This window comes from Anopheles nili, chromosome X (genome assembly GCF_943737925.1).
Source record: "Anopheles nili chromosome X, idAnoNiliSN_F5_01, whole genome shotgun sequence".
Taxonomy (NCBI): Eukaryota; Metazoa; Arthropoda; class Insecta; order Diptera; family Culicidae; genus Anopheles; species Anopheles nili.
Genome location: NC_071293.1, coordinates 5,966,075 through 5,987,197, shown reverse-complemented (window position 1 = coordinate 5,987,197; position 21,123 = coordinate 5,966,075). Strand labels below are relative to the sequence as shown.

The following is a 21,123-nucleotide window of genomic DNA, read 5'->3' as shown; positions in this document are numbered from 1 at the left end:
CAGCAGAATACGGACATCTTGATATTATCGCGGATTTACTGGAATTCTGGGAATGCAAGATATTGCCCAACGCTGAAGGAAAATATCCACATGAAGTAATTTGCAAATATGTGTCTGACGATAAAAAAAACGAACAAAAAATAAGTGCCATGTCGGATCTACTTAATCGAACAACTCTTGTACCACTTTTGCGATACAAGAATAATATGTTACCTGCAGTTGTCGGTGAGCCCATATTTCGCAATGATATGTTGAAATATTATGGACCAGACACTCTACCATCTGACTGGGAACTAAAAGCATTTATGTTAGCAGATCCAAACACGGCAGATCGCTTATACAATCGCTGGAAAAGTACCTCGGAGAATCCTTCTCTGGATAAACATCTATTCTCCTATATCGTACTGAAGGAGCCGAGCAAGGCCGATCCGCATGTTGAAGAACAGTGGCGGCAGGATGATCCAGAACGCTTCATACGGTTGACTGACGCAACAAAGGGCCTTGAGACAGTTGGGCGCTTACTTGTTAAAGGCGAAAAAGCCAGTTGGTATGAATATTGGGAGTTTTGTGATGGTTTCTGTGAACTTACTAAAACGAACAGCTTAAGACAATTGGAAATTTTTTTCAAACATCGAATCGAGCAAGCTGTTGAAGCCAACAGACAAAATCCCAAACAGATCCCTAAAACAACAGAATACTCTCAGGACTCAACTATTGACAGCATTACAGAAAATCTTATACCTGTACTATCTGAAACTAATCAGCATATTTTGAATGCCCTGGAGAAATTAGAGATTAAAAAACGAATCGAGAAAGCAAACTCCCAAGCTGTTGATGGAAATGTCAGTAAAAAAGCTCCGAATGATCACTCTGAAGCAACAACATCATACTTTCTAACACCTGTCAGCTCGATAGATCAGCTTATAGCTGCAACTAAACCATGCATCTTAACTAAGGAATTTTGGAATGCCCAGATGAGAGTGGAGATTAAACGTCGATTCAAGCAAGAAAAAGCCCAAGCTGTTGAGGACGCCAAAGCAAACTCACCCATACCACCTGTCTGGTGTATAGTAGAGCTTATCGATCGAACTAAACCATCTAACATGGATACGGACATTTGGAATGCCCTGGACGGACTTGAGTTTAAACAATCCGAATATCCGAACATATATTTATGGCATAATACGATGAAGCGGCTAAAGCCAATTTTCTGCAAACTTCGAAAGCTGGAAAATATCTGTTTATTGGAGCTGTGGAAATGCATTTATGCTCACTCGATAAATCCTGGATCTACCGATTTGACAATTTTGGACGATTTTTTCAAAATCCGAATCGAGCAAACATTTCGCAACGAAATCGCAAATTTGAAAGATCCAAAAGCATTAACCACGCTACCACGTGACATCACGATCGTTGAGTTTATAAATGAAACTAAACCATCTTACGACGATGTGGACATTTGGCATTGCTTTCTCGGCTATGAGATTGACCAAATCCGCTATCCACATATTTATTTATGGAAATCAGTTATGGACAATTTTATGTCAAACCCTTATTTTACTACCATATAACGATTCATTAGTTCACCAACTTATACTTCAAAATTGAATCCTACCTTCGGTTTGGCATATGATAATTCAAAATTTTCAGCATAAAACATATTGAGATGCCGTTTTGTTTTAACATATTAAATAATTTGTTAATTAACACAGCATATTTAATAAAAAATAACTCTTGAAACATTCGCTTCTCTTTTTCATTTTTATTATAAGTCCTTTAATCTAGCCAAAGATTCAGTTGAGGTTGTAAGCGCTTTATTTTATTCAAATTTAAAGATAGTTTAGATTGATACACTCCTTCTGATTAAAATTACATCAAACAATCCTAATTAACACTACTTTCAATTTTATCAAAGCATTGATCCGGCCGCCAATATCTATGAACTACAAAGGGTGAAAAAGTGTATATACGCGTTGTCAAATTTGCCATTAAAATTTTATGAAATATTAATGATTCGTTGCAAATCGATATCAACCCAAAACAATCATCTCTGCTACCGTTTCAACTTGTTTATGAACGTTATATTAACGGTTGATGCTAAGAATGCTAAATCTTGTAGCCAACATGCATTTAAGAAGAGCTGATAATTAATAGATCCCACTCATATTATTTGCATTGCTTAACACTTAAACCATTATACACTTCGCATGCATCTACTGCACCTAAAATCAACACAATGAACAACGAACAACCATTCGGAGAATGTGTCTTAAACATAACGCTTTTTTTGAACACTTACTGAGGCTAAGTGTTCACTTTTCTATATGATAAGTAATAGAACAAATACTAGCGTAGTATATGAATGTATGAGCGATCATACAGAGGAGATGCGCGTGAATGATTTGCATAACAGTCGAAGATCGATCTTCAACTAGATGATCGTCTAAATTCTTCCGTAGCACCGAATCCTAGCCGACAGGTGTACCGATGGCTTATGAAGTCGTATTAGAGCTCGCTCTCGGCAGCTTAACGTACTTGCCATGTGGACACTGATGCAGATCGGCTTTGACGCAGTCCGAATGCAGCCGCTGCTATTTTGTCGCGATGCAATTCTTGGCTATCGGTGGTAGCGATGTTGTACCGTGTCCTCCTGCTCCACCGGTTGATCCACCAGCTGGTACCGTGTGATGGTGATGATGATGATGCTGATGCGCTTGCTGCTGATGGTGATGATGGTGCTGCTGATGTTGCTGCTGCTGCTGCTGTTGCATGCACTTGTTATGGCGGCAGATCTCCTTCCGCAAATCGGCCAACTTCTTTTCCATCTCCTTCTTACGCTGCAGTAGGGTTAAAGCATAGACAATTGCATTTTGGACATTGTCCGGTTAAGAAAACTTCTGGAACAACCTGCAATCAGGCACAGATAATCATCCTCACCGCAACTTCATGCTCCAGCTTGTCTTGGACGATGTGGATCTTTTTCCGCAGGTCCATGATGCCACGCACGAGATGGTCAGCAGTGCTTTTCATGTTTGCCTGGGAGGTATCAGGAGAGTACCTTACGGTTAGTAACCAAGACAAATGCGGTGTGATGACTATACTACCATAATTTTCAGTTTTTCTGGGGAATGCGGCAGACAACTTGGTGCGTCGCCTTTAAGTGGGCAGTTTTCTGGCAACCGTGCCAGGCAGGGACGACGTCGGCGGCATCCTTCCAGATGCCAGGTGACATGCTCGATTTGGTGCTGCAACTTTGCTTTCTCTCGACAGAGGGCTTCTCCCTTCGCTTGCAGCTCAGCTAGCTGCTTTTTGCGTACCTCATCGAACTATCGGCGGGGTGTCAAAGAGCAAATAGGCGGTACACGTTATTAGCAGCGTTATTTGATATAACGGCAGGTGAGTTAAACACATACACTACGTACCTTCGCCCGGCGGTGTGCCTCTTCCTCCTGCATCTCCTTAAACTTGAGCGCTAGATTTTTGTAATTCGATTCTATTTCGTGTCGCTCCTTCAGCACGTTATTGATCGCCTGGAGAACATTGATTTCTAAAATGAACCAGCAAGCGATAAAATTCATCTTAATTATACTCAGAAAAAAATACAACTCAAGTGTGACATATTTTCATGCTATATGAAACAGCTTATGGCGTTAAGTTTAGCTTTAGTGTATGATAGTTTGATTCATAGTTTATCTCAAAAATGAAGCATATTTGAAGTTACTCTATCCTTTTTATGTAATTTATAGGAAATGCATGGAACTTTTCTTTTCAATTCAAGCAATATAATTCATATAACAAAAGTTTATATGATCTTTGGCCATGCCTTAAGAATATAATATAATAGAATCGATTTTTAAATCCATTGAAACTCTAATAAAGTAATCAAGATTGCTTTAGAGGCTTAGAACGAAACGATCATTATCTTAACATGGCTTCAAATGTGTTCAAGATGCGAAATCATTTGTTTTGTTGATAACAATCACTTGTGTTGATAACAACCATATTGATATACGATCATTAAAAATTCCTAAAAAAGCAATTGAAACAACAATTTTGCCAATATTAAAGTTAATAAAACGTTTAGCGTGCCACGGATAATTTCGATTGTGTGCTTTACCGTTTGTCATTGACCTATAGCAATTGCTATGATAGTAACCCAGATCTGTGACATCCATGTCCCAATTTCCGCTCAAATTCATAAGCCAGCCCCACGCCTACAGCTCGGCTTCTACATCCTCAGACGGAATAGCATTGGTTATTTTTAGGTCATAGCCCTCTTCACAAAAGGAATCCTTTCTCACATCTATAGAGAGTAGTCGCTGGCTCAATGGCTGCTTTGTCATGCAGAATAGTCTGTTCTGTAGTTTTTTTCTTTCCTCTTCCTAGCCGAGGTTCCTGCTCCTGACGAAACACGTAGCGCGTATGACACAGGGGAAACAATCAACAACCCCAACCTTTGGCGCTTTCCAAGCCATTTATTTCCTCAACATTGTTACTCAACGGCTTATTGACCTCGTAACCTTATTTCTTACCTCCCGTTTGGCAAAAAAAAATTACAAACGGTTTTGGAAATGCATTTACGCGAGGGTATACGTCAAGATAATCAAGATGGCTGAGAAGGATAAAAACTTTCTAATGTCTGCTGGAGTGATTTAATCAAGATTATCAGAATAAATTTCCCATTCCCCAGTAGTTTACACAAATAGCGGATATCTCCGCATAACAAAAAGCTTATAGGAGGCGCTTCGAATTCCAAGTAGCTTTGTCTCTGTGCGGAAAAACTTCCTAGTTTATGATCCTCCACGAACAGGAACGAGAATGCGATAGTGGTACGTGAATAAAATACTACAATCTTTCGTAGCAGCGACACGAAAGCGCGACACGGTGGGGAGCTTGAGGGAATGTTTGTTCAAACATTTCATTCCTTGCCCGATCTCAAGCCACAACCGTACGTATGGCTTGGTTGGTCCCAGCTCCCATCATTTCCGGGATGCCCCTGGAGGTTTGTTGGATCAATGACAAAAGGCAATAGATTTAACTAAGGCAACACACTGCTGCTGCATGAGCTTTACTGCGACAAAACTGGGACAGAAAGGCAGAAAAAAAGCTCAAAACACAATTACTCCTTAAATGGGAAAAAAATAATAATACAAAAGTCTGGAAAAGTCGCCCTTTAACAGTACAACATTTCTTATTTCCTCATCATCTACGAATACTTTTTTATGGAGAATTTGGCAAAATACATGGGGAAAAAATAAGTTTAACTAACAACAATTTTACTTACTCTCTTCATTTTTGCTGATACGTTCCTTGATTTCGTCCAGATTTGCGGGTGATAGCATGTCGTGATGTACTTCCAAATTGACCGTCGTGCGTTTGGATAGGTTTTGAAGATCCCACGATCAATGCGGGCCAAATGATTCCTTAACCCAACATCTACAAGCTCTTGTCTAGTAATCCAACGGAATGCGAGTTAAAAGAAATCGGGTTGATAGATGATCATCTGTATTCCCATAATTTTGAATGTGGTTTTCAAATTCTCCCCGGGATCACTTCAACTGATTGCACTTTATACGAATCAACTTGCACTTTGGGGCTCTAGACACCATCTGCCCCCAAAGAAAGCAAATAAGCTCCACTCGATGTTCTCCGTGGTAACTCCAACGTCTGCTGCCAAGTTTCGGCTCAAGCGCTCCACACAGACTGAACGAGCTGAGGCAGTAGTTGGATGTGGACTGGCTGAAACTGAGTTCAAAAGCAGCACAAAACTGCTGGTGAATAAATGCAATCGTGTCATGGCGATGGCGGAAAGCTAGATTCGTGGCCTGTTGGGATGTGCCGGTAGAAGGGGTAGATTGTTTACATTCGTTGCTGGGAAAGCCCACCCCATACGCTAGGACAAAGAAATTCAGCGGGAACGACGCAATGCTGGGAAAACGGTGCAAGGCGCAATGATAGAACTTGGTTGTACCTAATACATTGATACAGTCCATCGAAGAAGATGTGCAGGCACGTGGTGTAGAATCTTTGAACATCTGTGCCGATTGTGGACGCCTCAAAGCTAAACTTTGGTTTACTATAATTTGTGCTTAAATTGAGTTTGAATTTGCATGAAAATCAAAATCGAAGAAGCAGTGAAAAGGATAGGAAATTACATGGAAAAGCTGAGCAATGTGCAAATGTGCGCTACGGAACAAAAAATCACAAAAACGCACCCTGAAATGTGTATCGTGGTTAGTTTTTTAAACGGTCTGAAATTGGTGAAATTATAAACTACTTTTTTGCTACTTTTATATATATATATTTTTTTTTTAACATGAATTTGCTTTAAGAAAATTCAAGCTAATGACAAGGATATCTACATACAGTTCGAAATGCGCTTTAGGGTGAAAATTTCCTAATGTTACTATTAACTCAACATGACTACAATTGATTGTAATTTATACCATTTAAAGCATGCTCCTTTTTGATGCGTTAAGCGTCAAATCTTGTAGCAAACATCTTTATCATAAGCAGCTGTTTAATACGTGTATATCAATTTCGCGAATGATAATAGAAATAATTATTCGAATTTATAACCATTCTTCTACATGCGCATGCGTTTAATATCTATTGCTTTTATTAACTTTCGGTTTTGCTTTGCAAATTTCACTGTCTTTAGTTCATTTTTTTGTATTGTGTAAGGTATATCGTTTAACAATTCCCATAAACCTTTCGTACAACATTCGTAAAAGCAGTAGTATCCGTTAATCAAAATGATAACTGTTTGGACGAATGTGAGAAGCCTGATATGATGCTAAATAAAATAAATTGCTTATCAAAAGCTTTTTTTTTTCTAACCAGTTTCATTATTAGTTGATTTTTTAATGTATTCTAAAGCACTAGAATATTATACAACCAATGTTACTCGAGACACGATACGTAATATTTATAAGCTCCACTCAGTCTTGGTAATATCGTATATTCCTATCGAACCAGTTGTAACTTCACCGGAGGCTCGTCCTGGTTTAAACGGATCCAGTTACCGTTCTGGCAACTGTTTTAGCATGGTAGACAATGTTCACCGTTTCGCGTCAGAACCATCCATCGCTGATGGTTCAAGCTGTAATTTTAACCCTCGACCTACGATGCCCTCGATCAATAGAACCCACGTCCCTATATTCTGACCAGGTTAAGAAATAAAACAACATTGTATGCAAATAAACCATTGTGGTTCAAATGGAACTGACCATCAATGATTTTTAAGCTACTCTTTAAAATTATTCTCTGGTGAAAATACAATTTAAATCTGTTTACTTTTAAATTTGTTAGGATTGTAAATGATTGAAAAAGTAAAAAATTCTTGCATGTTAATAAAGTAGAGTGTAATTATTACAAGATGCCTAAACTATTTATTCCAATAATTATCGGGCTTTCTGACGAAAAATCCACTTCAAATGGCTAATCCTTACAAATTAGAGATAATGCATCCTATGTTCCCATTTGCTATAATATCGCTGTTACAATATGATGGCTTTCACTATAACTTCTTGGTATGTGATTCATGGCACAATAGATGAACGATAGTACGCTTTAGGGGTACATAAAAACTTTCAATACATAGAAAGCCCTAACAACACAGATCGTTCAAAGGAGGTTGAGCCATTTAAAATGGTGAAGATGTGATCTAAGTTCTCGCAGTTGATTAAACTTTCTTTGCTCGAGATCCCAAATCGCAGGATTTAGCCTACTTTCATTGATCTTGTCCCATCTCCAGTAGCTTCCCTATACCCTAACCCCACCAGCAATCCCGAACCGCACGTTTATACTTCTTCTATGGACCGATGACAATGGTGTCAGTGCGGATAATCAAACATTTGACGGCATATTTACTTCGGGCTTATCGGTCTGGCCTCGAACGACCGTGCGGTCTCCAGGGGCAGTGGATTAGACCAAAAACCCCTACGGGCAGCTCTCTGAAGCACAGAAGCTAATGACACGGTTCTGGTTTGCCGCTCCAGGACCCCACGACCCTTGCACGTGGCTCTCCTCCCCGAAAAAAACAAAAACCCTCATGGAGATAATTAGTTCTCAGCGCGCGAAGGTGAGTGCAAATCGATAACCCAAAGATCATGCCACCGGTGGAGAACTGCAACCGGACGTGGATGGTTAGGATAGAAACAGGGAGCCCCATTTCAAAGTACTTGCCGCCCAAGTGCCTAAAGGCCGATACATACACGTGGTCGCACGTATGCACGTCATAAGTCTGCAAGAATCCATGCAACTGCCGTTCCGAGAATCGTTCATGCGTTTTTCCTACCTTTGTTTTTTTTCCCCCCCGCAAGCTGTCACACCCACACACCTTTTCCAGCGGAAAAGCCATTCGCCATTTGCCGTTTATGTTTCGTTTCTTTTTTGGTGTCATTCCAACGCTACACCCAAAGCCCCATTTTCGAGCCTGCTTCACAATCGAGCAGCTTTCGCACACGGTTGCTCGTATCCCCATATCCCCGTCGTGCTCGGTTGAGAGCGTTCGGATTTCGGGTATACTAATTAATCTGACACCATCGGCTTAGCAGACTGATCCCTTTCCCGCATCGCTCTCCCTAGCGGTGCTCACGCGTCGAGACAATCGGAGGGAGTTCGGGATTTGGATTTATGTGTCTTTCCCTCCTGTTTGCTCACCAAAAGTGCCCATAGCGAATTGGTTTTAGGGGTGAGGGAGCCCGACCACGGCAGTATCGGAATACAGACCAATGGTGCCGGTGAAGTACGATGCGTGCGCAAATAAACCACTCAGCGGCGAGGCCAACCGGGTACCGACGAACTTTAGGTCACCTTAGTCGCTGGCTGTTCGACCTCGCCAACGGTTCATCGTTTACGTGCCCGTGGGAGCTGTCATCCGGCACCGAACAACGGATCGGGCACTCGCTGATTATCTCGGGCTGAGCTCCGCCGGTTAGTCGACAAATTAGATCAAGCTCAAGTGCTCGCTGGAGTGGTTGGAGGCATTGATTAGCTGGACTCGAGTGCGCGCGAGAGCGAGAGAAAGCAAGCTGAAGAGTGCAGAACAACGGCCCCCAGGGAAAGCGCTTCTGGGAAGAGATAATACAATATATTGATCCTCGCGTGCGCGCCTGTCACTATCGGTTGCGGTTGTCATCCCTTGGGGAGGCTCTAAACAGCTACCAAGTGGGTGATGATAAGCCTTAGCCATACGACGGCGCAACATCCCGGGAACTCTGCAACGGCTAACAATCAACGACAATTGAAGAAAGTATGTGATGCATTATTTTGCGCGAAAATACGTTCGTAAATTTGTTCGAGTTATTGTTCAGTGTAACGGTCTCTAACGGCTTCATATAAAGCAGTATTAATAACGAACGAACGCTAAAACACCGTCCATCGTTAGCAAACAGTGCAATCACATTTCCTCCATCGAAAGTGCAATAAAACATTACAATAAGCAATCAACTCCGACCCTCAACCCAATCTGCAGCCGGCTTAGCGAAACCAGTTTTATTCGGTACCGGTGAAAGCTCAACGATACAACCATGCTGGATGCGCTGAAATTCTTCCTCTTCGTCATTCTACTGCTGGTGACGATCATGCTTAATCAACACGTAACCTCCAAACGATCCGCCGAGCTCGATCTCGAGCTGCTGTGGCAGATACAGGATACGAAAGGAGGTGAGTGTGCACCATATGGTAGCTGTATGGGTGCAGTGAAAGTTGGCTATAACATGCAACTGATAGAGAAAGTTCATGCTGAAGCTTTCTGCTTTTTTATATGTCCTTTATTATACTTTTAGTGTATATTATACCGAATCAGACTGTTCCTTCCGGTGTGTACACGGCCCTGGAGCAGAGCATGATCATTGGATCGTTGTTGGAAGAGTATAACGATGTCAACACCAGCTGGGTTGGCGAGACTGATTGGATTTACCGGACGAATCTCTCATGTGGGTTTGAGATAAAATGAGATTTTTTGAGAATTGAACTAACCACAAAAATAAACCCTTCTCGGGGGGTACAAAATACTCCACCAGGTCTCGCGGAAGACTACCAGTACGTATTGCTGACATTCCATGGAGTAGATACATTCGCAAGTATACATCTCGGCAACCAGCTGCTCGGTACAACGGAGAACATGTTCCTGCGCTATCGATTCGATGTTAAAAACCTGGTAGATTAAGAGCTAGCTCAATCAAACCACCCTCGTGCGCGACCTACTACTGCTATTGTTCTACTTCCAGTGCGATGGCAGTACCCACGAGCTGAGGCTCCAATTCCGTTCACCTGTCGTGGAAGCACGGGATCGAGCACTAGGTCGAAAGCTCCCTATCGTACCCGAGTGTCCCCCGCTGGTGTACCACGGCCAGTGCCACGTAAACCTTATTCGAAAAATGCAAGCCAGCTTCGCCTGGGACTGGGGATTATCTGCACCGTCCATGGGCATATGGAAACCTGTCAAGCTGGAGTACTACAGTTCTGCGCTGATCCGGGATCTAACGGTGGCAATCAGCGAGTCAGACGATGTCGGTGGTGAACGATGGTCAGTGATGGTAGGCGTTCATCTCGAGACCGGACTGAGCAGTGCCCGTATCAACGGAATCTTAACGTTTAAGATCATGTACTAGTATCGTTCCCTAAGCCTCAGGTACACCTTCACTCCTATAAGCTTTACTCGTTTCCTTTTGGATAATGCCTTTTTTCCAGAGGAGTACCATTAGCAGATGAAACCGAGCAGACGCTTTCCATCGCGAACTCGACGGATGAAAGCGGTGAGCTGATGGTCGAACATCGGCTTACAGTACACAGAAGCTCAGTCGAGCGTTGGTGGCCAAATGGATACGGTAAGCAGGCACTCTACAGCCTGTACGTTCGCTGGGAAGATGCGGCCGTGAATGGCGTTAAGCTGAGAAACCCGGACACGATGATCTCAGAGAAGGTGATTCGCATCGGATTTCGGACGATACAACTCAGCCAGGAGCGTACGGCAGATGGATTGATGTTCTACTTCAAAGTTAACGACGTGCCAATGTTCGCTAAGGGCTCCAACTGGATTCCTTCTTCAGTGCTACCCGAGCGTTCGTATGACGTGAACTATGGTAAGGTTCCCGCGTGTGAAATTGAGCAATTGCTTTAGAATTACTTAACCTTATACATCTTCTGGTTTACCGCATTTGTTGAACAGTTAAGTTCCTGTTGTATGCTGCCCGAGATGCTCACATGAACATGCTGCGTGTGTGGGGAGGTGGACTGTACGAGAGTGACCACTTCTATCGTATGGCGGACGAGCTGGGTCTGCTTATATGGCACGATCTAATGTTTGCCTGCTCGATGTACCCAACGGATAAGGACTTCCTGCGTACGGTACAGGACGAGGTTCGGCAGAATGTGCGTCGCATTCAACACCACCCGAGTGTGGCCGTATGGGCCACGAACAACGAAAACGAGGTGGCACTTCGCCAGAACTGGTACAAAACGGAAGCAAACTTCAGCACCTACTTGGCGCAGTACGTCGAGCTGTACGTCCACACAATCCTGCCGGTGGTGGAAGCGAACGATCGGTGGCGTACGGTTTTGTTATCTTCACCATCGAACGGAAACCAGTCCGTCAAGGAGCGGTATGTGGCTACAAACCCGCAGGATCCGCTCTATGGTGATGGTACGCAAAAAAATCGTCTCTTACGTTTACACCTCTTATTTCGTCACTCAACCGACTCTTTGTTCTTACTTTCAGTGCACTATTACAATTACTTCCTGGATGGGTGGAATGCGGCCCAGTACCGTGGTGGTCGGTTCGTGTCTGAGTACGGGTTTCAATCATTCCCGGCCTTCACCAGTTGGCCGGAAGCACGCAGTTACGGGCACAAAGAGCTTGGCCAGTTGATCAACCATCGTCAGCACAGCCCTCTAGGCAACACGCCCATCCTCACGATGATAAGCTACAACCTACCGATGCCCTCCAACCAAACAGCCGATAGCTACTGGCCTGAGCTGATCTACCTCAGCCAACTGTCGCAGGCAATGATCGTGAAGATCGAAACGGAGGTGTACCGGGCGCATCGGCTCGATCACGGGACGATGGGTGCCCTTTACTGGCAGCTGAATGACGTCTGGATTGCACCGTCTTGGTCCTCCATCGAGTACGGTGGAACGTTTAAGCTACTTCACGTGTGGCTGCGTGACATCTTCGCCCCGGAACACCTGGTGACGTTCATCAACGAGCGTCGCCTGCTAGAGGTAGTTGCTGTGCGGGATACACTCGGAACCGATGATGAATTGTGGGACGTTGAGCTACGAATCCACCGGTACGGCAGTTTCCGGTTGGTTGATCGTCGTAGCTACAAAGGCGTACGAGTGCCACCGAACTCAATTGCACTCGTCGATCGATGGGACGTGTATGGGCATCTAGCAGCGAAAGGACTCTATCCAGCTGATCACCTAGTACTGGCGTACGCGTACCGCCACCAGCAGGAACCACCGCAGCAGATTGCAGAGAACTTTGCGCTGCTGGATAAGCTGAAAAACATACGCTCTGACCAGCGTGTAACACCGGAAGTTGCGATCAACGTCGTGTCCGCGGTTTGCAGCGACCGTAGCAATCTGACGAGCGTCAGTTTGGAGGTATCCGTTAGTGTACCGGCACTATTCGTTTATTTGCAGCTAACACCCGAAAACAGCACCCTCAAGCAGTGTCAATTTTCGAGCAATGGCTTCCTGCAATTCCAACCTGTTCGTACCGTACAGCTGAGGTGTGTCGATCCGGGTTGTCGCAATAAGATCCAGGCGCGAGACATTACCGTGCGCACCGTCAACGAACTGTTGGTACGCTGAGGACGCGATGACCAGCAGTGCTTCCGTCTCCGATATTAGTACCCCATAAATTGGCTTTATGTTTACACAAGCTTTACTGTTCCATTAAACAACTTTTAATTTATCCATCCATCCACCTACAATCACGTGTAACCGACGGTTCATTCATTTTCCCGCCACAGGTTCCCTTAACTTTCGTAAAGCAACAGGACACACACAGAAACACGCAGGAACAATTAAAAAAGAAACGAATAATCATATTTATATTTATATATTAGCTACATCTAAACCAACAATGTTAATAGTTAATTATGCGTGATCATTATCATGAATTTACACAGTTTTGTTTGTTTCTTACGCCTGTTGCTTGATGTTTTACAATTTGGGTTTTAGTTACATTATGCTGAACGGACTACTACTATGGATTGCTTTTACCAAGTTGACTGGTTTCTTCGTCCTTCAGAGACTAGAATGGTAGGACTAAAGGAAAGTAATGGCGGTAAAAGGAGACAGAGTGTGGGAGCGGGGAGCGAGAAATAGGCCGGAAAAGGGCGTTTGATTTGCAGAAGTTTGTTCGAGTTCTACATGGATGGTACTATATCGTATAGCAGCATCGTCCTACCTAACAAAAACAAATAGTGCGATCGAATATCATCGATCGCTTGAATTAAACTTTCATTTTCCGGTGTTTTGCAAGGCTTTTTTAATAAACTATAAATTAAAAATACGATTACAAAAAAAATACGAGCAGCTCATAAACGTGTTAAGCATCAAAGGTGCAAGATGAAGAAAAACAAAGACAAAGAACATATACAAATTACAATCGATAAACGAGACTAGTGATTGTTATCATTAGATGCTATTGGGAACATAAAATATCGTCTCTCAATAAAATATTCTTCATAACCCGAGAAGCTACACCTCACCGTGCATATTAAACAGCACATCCTTGTCGTTTGTCCACAATCGTATTGAAACCAAAAAGTAAGAAAACGGAAAGAAAAACATGGACACGGTACGGCCAACGGAAACTACAAACCAGCTGTGTCCTCTCGTAATCGTGCCAGTACCCTAATTTTACACAACATATCTATAACATTATAATTGCGAAAGTGAACGCTAAAAATAAATCTTCATCACACTGCTGGTGGCTCGGTCGCTGCTTCTAACAACTCTGCACAACTTGCTTACGTACGCTATCTACTAGACGAGTGTGTTTCCCAACAGCTCCGAAGAAGGTGTTTCCTCGCTTTTTGTGCAAACAAACATGAGGTTGTGTACTTGGGGGGGGATGCTTTCGTGATGCAATCACGCAGGAATTGTGTGTTTCATGTGCACGCTGGTAAACTCACCAGGCGGAGTAAAATAAAATAACAATCCAACCTGACAATAACTTGCAAAACGATCTCATTTAGCGCTCCTGCGGGCTCCTGTCTAAAGGCATAGCAATATCAGTTGTCCTTGCAGTTTTGTTGCTGCTCTATATAGCTAATATCTAACCGTTTAATCTCTATTCCATATATTTGGTGTTATACTGCTCGCTACCTGACGACCGTACCAATGCCAATTTGATGGCGCACCGTGAGTGGCAAAATTATTCCGATTGCATGATTGTTGCACAATAAGCTGGCTGGCGATTTCGTAATCTCATCGCAGCACTCCCTGCGCTAGCACTTTGTTTCTTCCTCAACAGAGTGGTTTCGAAAATACAACGTTTTAATTTAAACACAGTAAAAATAGTACAGGAAACATTCGGGACGCATTAAAACAAGCAATCTTGTACATTGTAAAACGATAAACATGAAACCGAAACGAGGATGACTTAGTTGATATAAATGAACATAATTTAATGATTTTTCTTCTAAAAGCTTCAGCTTTACGCTTGCTAACAAAAATTTAATTTTAATGCAACGTAACCCGCCTTTTTTCAGACAAAATCAGCTACTTGCAATCCAAAAGTCCAAGCTAATCGACGACTCAAGAGTCCGTTTAGTAGCTTCGCAAATAATTTAGTGTAAAATTGCACGAAACAAACCTTATGGCAGTAAAAGCCAGCTATTGTTTTGTAAAGCTATGCATAAAATAAAAAAAAATATTCAATATAAATAGAAATAGAAACTGCAACGGGTCGAGCACATCGAAACAGAATTTCTAAAAAAAAATTATGCTGCAATAACCGCACGGTAGCCAGCATTTAACAGCTGCCCATATCACTCTGCAGTGCGTGTTCGAACCATTCCGGAAGACCCTCCGAGTAAGCTTCGAATCTGACTAAGCGCTTTGCGTTCTCCTAACATTTTCCGCCCATCCAACTTCAAACACCTAACTCCAGCAACAGCCCCCTCCCTAGCTATTGTCTATGTACCTTGGTATTGCTGTACAGAAACGCGAAACAAAAAAGAACCGCACCCCTAAATACCTATTCAATCACAATCCTCTCGCCATCACCGCTCTCCGGCCGTACCCATTCACCGGTTTTAATCCGCTATCGCCGTATACGGCAGGCTGCTGTGCTTCGGTTTCGTCTTGTTGATGAACACCTTAATGCAGCCGGTGTAATCGGCGCTCACCATGACGTGGCTTCGGCAGGCCTGCTCCACAAACGACTGGTTGATGGTCATCTGGAAAGGATTCAAAAAAGGAGAGAGAGAGAGAGAGCAAAGTGAGCTGATGATGAGGAGCAAGGAGCCCATTGGCTCATGGAGCGTGGAGGAAAAAGCTAGGTTACGTCGGAGGAGTTGGCCTCGTCCGGTTCCGGTACGATGATGGCTTCGGGCTTAGGAGCAAAGATGGCACACGTCACGGTGGCATTGTGCGCCTTGATACCTTCCCAGAAGTCGCTACGATCGCGGCGAACCTGCAGTATTCCAGTGTCGAGCGTGTTAAAAAACGGTAAATCCTTCGTTAGCTTCGAGAACATCGACAACTTCGAGAACTTCGAGAGTATGACGCGCATGCGCGTTGATTCACTTACAGAGCTGAGCTTGGTGTACTCGTGGTGCGTCTTCCAGATGTATATACACTGATTTTCGGACCCAGATATGATGTACTTGCCGTCGTGGCTGAAAGACGCCTTAATTTGGGAGGAAGAGTTAAAGTAGCCCTTGTACTTACAGCTCAGGTTCAGATCCCGCAAGTCGTACAAGCGGATGCGGCTGTCGTTGGATGTCACTAGAATTTTGTCCTCCCCTGTGAACGCAACGTGGAGCAACGAGTTAGCGCCAAACGGGGTCAACACGCGGTGGAACCTCACCCACAACGCCCTACCTGGCATCGGCTCAATGCCGCTAATTTTCCGCCCAATTGCGTTCCGGCCGCGGGTCGAGCGGACGTGAATTTGCGTGTGGTACTTCAGCTGCTCGGTGTTGTAAAAGATGCACCGCCCATCGTACGTTCCGACGACCGCAAACTTCCCATTCGCACAAAAGTTTGCCGCCGTAATGAGCTTTGTCTGGCCGTCCACCTCGTTCCACAACGCGACCTTCTTCTCCGGGATGTTCCACAGGCGCAGCTTCCCATCCAGGCTGCCGCTCAGGAAGAAGCGATCGTCACGCGGGTGGAACGCGATCGCCGTCACAAAGTCGATGTGCTGGAAGCAGCACAAGCACTCCCGCCGGGAGATATGCCACAACCGGACGGTTTTGTCCATCGAGCTTGACAGGATGAAGTAGTTCTTCGACCAGGACACGTCCAGCAGATCGGACGTGTGGCCGGTGTACGTGCAGAACGCGCGCGGCATAAACGGTCCCGGGGACGCATCATCCGGTGGCACGAAGCTGGCCGCTTCGTCGGACGAAATGAGCGACGAGTTGAGGGTCGCATTTAGCGCTTCCTCCGAGGGCGTCGGGGAGGACTTCTGGTCGGCGTTGTACTTCGTGCGCATCGTCTGAAAGAAGAGGTACGCGTCCTTCAGCACCCAAATGCACAGCACCCGATCCTGCCCGGCGGTTGCAAGGAGTCGGCCACAGCTGCTAAACTTCATGCACCAAACCGCGACCGTGTGCTCGCCGGAAAGGTCCTGCACGTGCTGCAGTTTAGCGAAATCGTACGGCCCCTTATTCGTGCTCGACGCCTTGATCTTAATGTTCTGCTCCGGATTGCTCACGTCCTGAATGTCCGCCACGTCTTCCTTGTGCCGCGCGTGCGACACTTCCGACGCGATCGATTTCGCTTTGCTGACCGTTTTCTTTGCCGTCGAGCGGAAGAACCGCTTCAGCTTGGCCGTTTTGCGCTTCAACCGGCCACCCTCGAGACCCTCCGCTTCAAGCTCCTCCTCGTACCCGGGCTGGATCGAGTCCGAGTCCGGTTGTGGTCCAACCGACTCCTCGTCCGTCTCCGGGATGTGGCTGGTCAGGCGCATGATGTGCAGCGACAGCGGGTTGATGCATTGCGGGAGCTTTTCCTCCACCGCCGACAGCGGGAAGTTCTCGCCCGTGTCCAGGTTCTTCACCGGCACCTGCTCGAGGATCTCCATGTCCGTCAGCTGCTTGCCGGAGTTGGTGCGCGTTCGCACGAACATGTTCATCTGCTTGAACTGCTCCTCGTCGCCGGCGGATTTGCGGCGTTCGCGCAGGTGCAGCTGCTTCGCTACGAGACTCCCGCGCATCCCACCCTCGAGGCTGTTCGTACCGGTGATGGAGTAGTTCTTCCGGTGGCTGCCGATGCCACCGATCACCGAACCGGGCCCGGTCATGCCGCCTACGTTCCGGGGGAAAAACTCCCGGTGGATACGCTCGACACGCGCGATCTCATCCCGTGACGGTCCTTCGGCTTTGTTAAACGCTCCATCCGTCGGTTTCACCACGTACTGGCCCTTTGTCACCTTGTAGATGTTTAGTCCTTGCGCGTTATCCGTCCAGCTCACGTGGGAGGGTGCCGAGATGCTCTTCAAGCTTCCCGTCGGGCTTACGTGGGTACATTTCGGTTGGTGTGCGATCCGGGTTAACGAACCTCCTCCACCCTGCCCGTTGCTCAGGACACCAGCAACCGGTGAAACGCCACCCGGTCCACCGAGGTTCGCCACGTTACTGGCCACCTCGAACGAGCTCTCAATCTCCCGGGTGATGGACTCGAGCGTAGCCGGCGAAGGCAGTGTCTGACCACTGCAACTGTCCGCCCCGGTCGTCGTGACATCAGAACCACTCGCACTGCTCATCCCATTACTTCCGGTACTGCTGCTATGCTTGGTTAGGGTTCCATCCGCCTGCCCTGTGCTGGTGGAGCTGCTCCCAACCACCGATGGTAGTTTCACCAGCAACACCTCACTCGAGGAACTATCCGTTGGTGGTAGCTTAAGGCCTTCGTTCATGTTGAACTGCTCGGAGGAGCTGCTCGAGAGTTTGCGAGTTTTTTTCTTCCGCCGTGGCGGTGCCACCGGTCGCTCGGGGACGACCGCAGGGACGGCAAAGGCCACATCGGTGGTTTTCGAGTGGGCCATGTGCTTTGTGCTGGTGATCACGTCCGGATCTGCAAACGCGACACACGGTAAAAATCGTTAGCCACGTGCACGTGTAACATATTCCGCCGGCGTTTCGGGGCCGGGAAGGGTAGGGTGCTACCTGAACCGGAAGCCTTCGAGCCTGTCCCGGTGGGGTTTTGCTTTTTGCTGGCCTGCTGCTTAACCGCTGGCAGCTGCTTTCCGGTGGACGAATCCTTACCCATACTGTGTGCTGTTTGGGGGGGAGGCGAAAAAGGACATGTGTGAGATCAGGAGCAGGTGGAATAAAACCTCGCTTACTTACCGCTCGTGTCGATGCTACCACCGGCCATTATTCGCCCAACGATTCCGAGCGAGGAAATACTGTGAATGCTGGCAACATCGCTCTCAATCACGCGAAAAGGATAATTCGATCGGCTCGCTGCTATGTACACACCCTCGACGGAGCTATTCTGCAATTCCGTAGCACACGTGTCGTGCATTGGCGGGAAAACAAATTAACACACGCAAATAAGTTTGAACAGCGGTGCGCAAAACACGTGGAAAAACGCCCAAATTAATGCACCATCCTATCTGCGCTACTGATGGCACTAGATCGAGGGTTCTGAACATTGAGAAACAGAAACATCGCTCTTATCTAGCAAAGAAATATCTAACGAAAAGGTTAACGCTACTAAGTACGCTACGGTCGGGTGTAATAGCGATCGATTTAACGTAGAGTGAAACAAATAAAGGACACAATTCTATCAATCCTTACACAACCAGACCCCGATCCCCGACGGTTTTACAAACAAGAATTACAATCAAATTACACACGTAAGGGAAAAAGGAAAAACGGGAATAAAATGGTCTCTACCGCGCAACGAAACCGGCCCGGAAAAGACGGAAAGGACACGGAACGGTTTCGGGCGTTTATTCGAGCGAATTCTGTGGCAGAAAAAATAGGATGAATGGGTTCGATTGCAACGGTGGGTTATAATACCTGCGAATCAGGGGTCAGTATATTTCCCGAATTTTCGTCTTCGTCGTTTTGCATGCTTTGGCGCAACTCGTGAAATCGCTGACTACGATGCTACGGTAAAGAAACGAAAACAAATAGAAAAACGGTAACGGATAACGCACGTTATTGAAGCGAAAGTCTAGTATTACGGAAGCGAAAGGAGGAAACAACACGCCTTCTCGGGTTGGTGGTTGATCGTAGCATCTGATTGTTGGCAGGACATCGTTGACTCGTCGCATAATACTCACGATTAACCATTTTTCGGATGTCGTTGCGCCCCCTGGGGGGTGGCGCATACATTCTTTAAGCATTGCATAAACCCTTCGCGAAACCCTTCGTGGATCGATGGAGTGAATTGTAGGCAAACATTAACACGCAAAACAAAAAACGGGAAATCAAACTAGGCATACACGCTAGCGGCAGAAAGGATGTTAGAAAGCGAGCTGGGGTTATAGGGATACACTACATGGCCACTTGGGCGTATTTGAGTATTAGTACCAAAGGGATAAGGCATGCCACCAAGATACGAGAACGAGAAAAACACAAAACCACTCGATTTGAGCAGGACACGAGGTTGTGAATGGGAAAACATAGCAAACGAAACACGTACCGATTTTGGATCCTTAGACGGTTGATCGGCAAACGAGGACGATGTGGTGCCCTTCGAGGTCGCCTTTGGGGGTCCTTTCTGCGAGCAGGCATCGGCGCCAGGATGTCCTTTCCCGGTTCGGTGCTGTTGCTCCATCGAGAGGAGCTCTGCGTACGCCAGCGCATTGCTTATTGTGGCTCCCGTGATGTGGTTTCGTGCGGGGTGAATGATTTCATTTGCTTTGCTAGAACGTTTTCTACGAGACGGTGAGAAATGACGTGAGAATGAGGCACCATTAAAAAACATTCGAAGGTGCACTCGGGCAGACGGAGCGAGCCGCGCCGAGAGGCGTACGTATGAAGGCGGAAATGGGGCGCGCATCCGTGATACGGCAATCGGAAAATGGAATTAAAGATCATCCTACTTGCTGGCGCTGCTGCTGCCACTGTTGCTGCCGCTGGCTGCGGGAGACGTTCGAACCGCGACGTTATCCTCTAGTGCATCATAAAATTCATCCGAGCTCTCACTTCCGCTGGCCATTCTATAGGGAACGCAACGACGGCAAGGAGATTTTGGGGTTATCGCAGCAAATTTTCGACCTCACTTCTGTTCCGTTGTGCTGCGACCACTCTATGCAGTTGTTGGTTTTTTATGGTAGATTCTGTACACGAAGCGATAGCGATCAGGCCATAGTCAAAATTTTTCATACCACATATTGACAGCTGGGAAACGACGACGGCTGCTAGATTTTTGCCATGTTTATATCAAGCGATGTCGAGATTGCATCTTTAAGTGCACCATTTTGAATGCAATAAAATTCATTTTTTTAGGGACATTTCGTAAGAGGAAAAATTTAAGCTGATAAGAAATTATCAACCCCGAATAAATAAAAAAATAATTCTACATCTGCTCGACACTCATGTATGCAATACGAGCAAGATTGCTTGATTTTCACACTCGAAAAGCAAAACCAAAATTTGTACGAACGCCTCGTGCAAACGTAAACACGTGTTTGATAAGTAGTTGATTTTTTGCTAATTTAATGTGTAGCACGCATTTCAACCTACGCGCGCTGATTTATTCAGTAGTCCAACTAAAAGTCCGCTATAAAGTCAAACTTATCGTTCGTAGGAGCATGAAAATAAATCGAGCAGAATTTCTGTCAACCACATTGGCAGCACTGCAAGCCATAAAGCAATCTTTACCTGCTGCCAACGGCGGTGATGAATTCCTCAGTCCAAGTTTCACTGGAGAAAGGTGGTCACCTAACTAGGGTTCACGGTGCGTAAATTGAGC

General features: G+C 45.6%; 3 protein-coding genes across 3 annotated transcripts; 1 reads left to right on the top strand and 2 right to left on the bottom strand.

Annotated features, from left to right (window-relative positions):
• Nucleotides 1-2,591: 2,591 nt before the first annotated feature.
• Nucleotides 2,592-5,342, bottom strand: LOC128729183 (ERC protein 2-like). Its single transcript, XM_053822840.1, has 5 exons — nucleotides 5,285-5,342; nucleotides 3,414-3,547; nucleotides 3,105-3,326; nucleotides 2,938-3,036; nucleotides 2,592-2,837 (listed from the first exon to the last, which is right to left on the bottom strand). The coding sequence occupies exons 1-5, from the start codon at nucleotides 5,340-5,342 to the stop codon at nucleotides 2,592-2,594; spliced, it is 759 nt and encodes a 252-aa protein (XP_053678815.1).
• Nucleotides 5,343-9,533: 4,191 nt separating this feature from the next.
• Nucleotides 9,534-12,822, top strand: LOC128728797 (beta-mannosidase). Its single transcript, XM_053822443.1, has 7 exons — nucleotides 9,534-9,669; nucleotides 9,792-9,941; nucleotides 10,029-10,165; nucleotides 10,236-10,612; nucleotides 10,699-11,090; nucleotides 11,177-11,650; nucleotides 11,726-12,822. Exons 1-7 carry the CDS (start codon nucleotides 9,534-9,536, stop codon nucleotides 12,820-12,822), a joined length of 2,763 nt encoding a protein of 920 aa, XP_053678418.1.
• Nucleotides 12,823-15,278: 2,456 nt separating this feature from the next.
• LOC128728545 (uncharacterized) lies at nucleotides 15,279-20,367 on the bottom strand. Its single transcript, XM_053822173.1, has 10 exons — nucleotides 20,252-20,367; nucleotides 19,849-20,083; nucleotides 19,221-19,310; nucleotides 18,543-18,690; nucleotides 18,360-18,470; nucleotides 18,035-18,267; nucleotides 16,069-18,004; nucleotides 15,776-15,990; nucleotides 15,530-15,658; nucleotides 15,279-15,422 (listed from the first exon to the last, which is right to left on the bottom strand). Exons 1-10 carry the CDS (start codon nucleotides 20,365-20,367, stop codon nucleotides 15,279-15,281), a joined length of 3,357 nt encoding a protein of 1,118 aa, XP_053678148.1.
• Between the last annotated feature and the right edge of the window lie 756 nt (nucleotides 20,368-21,123).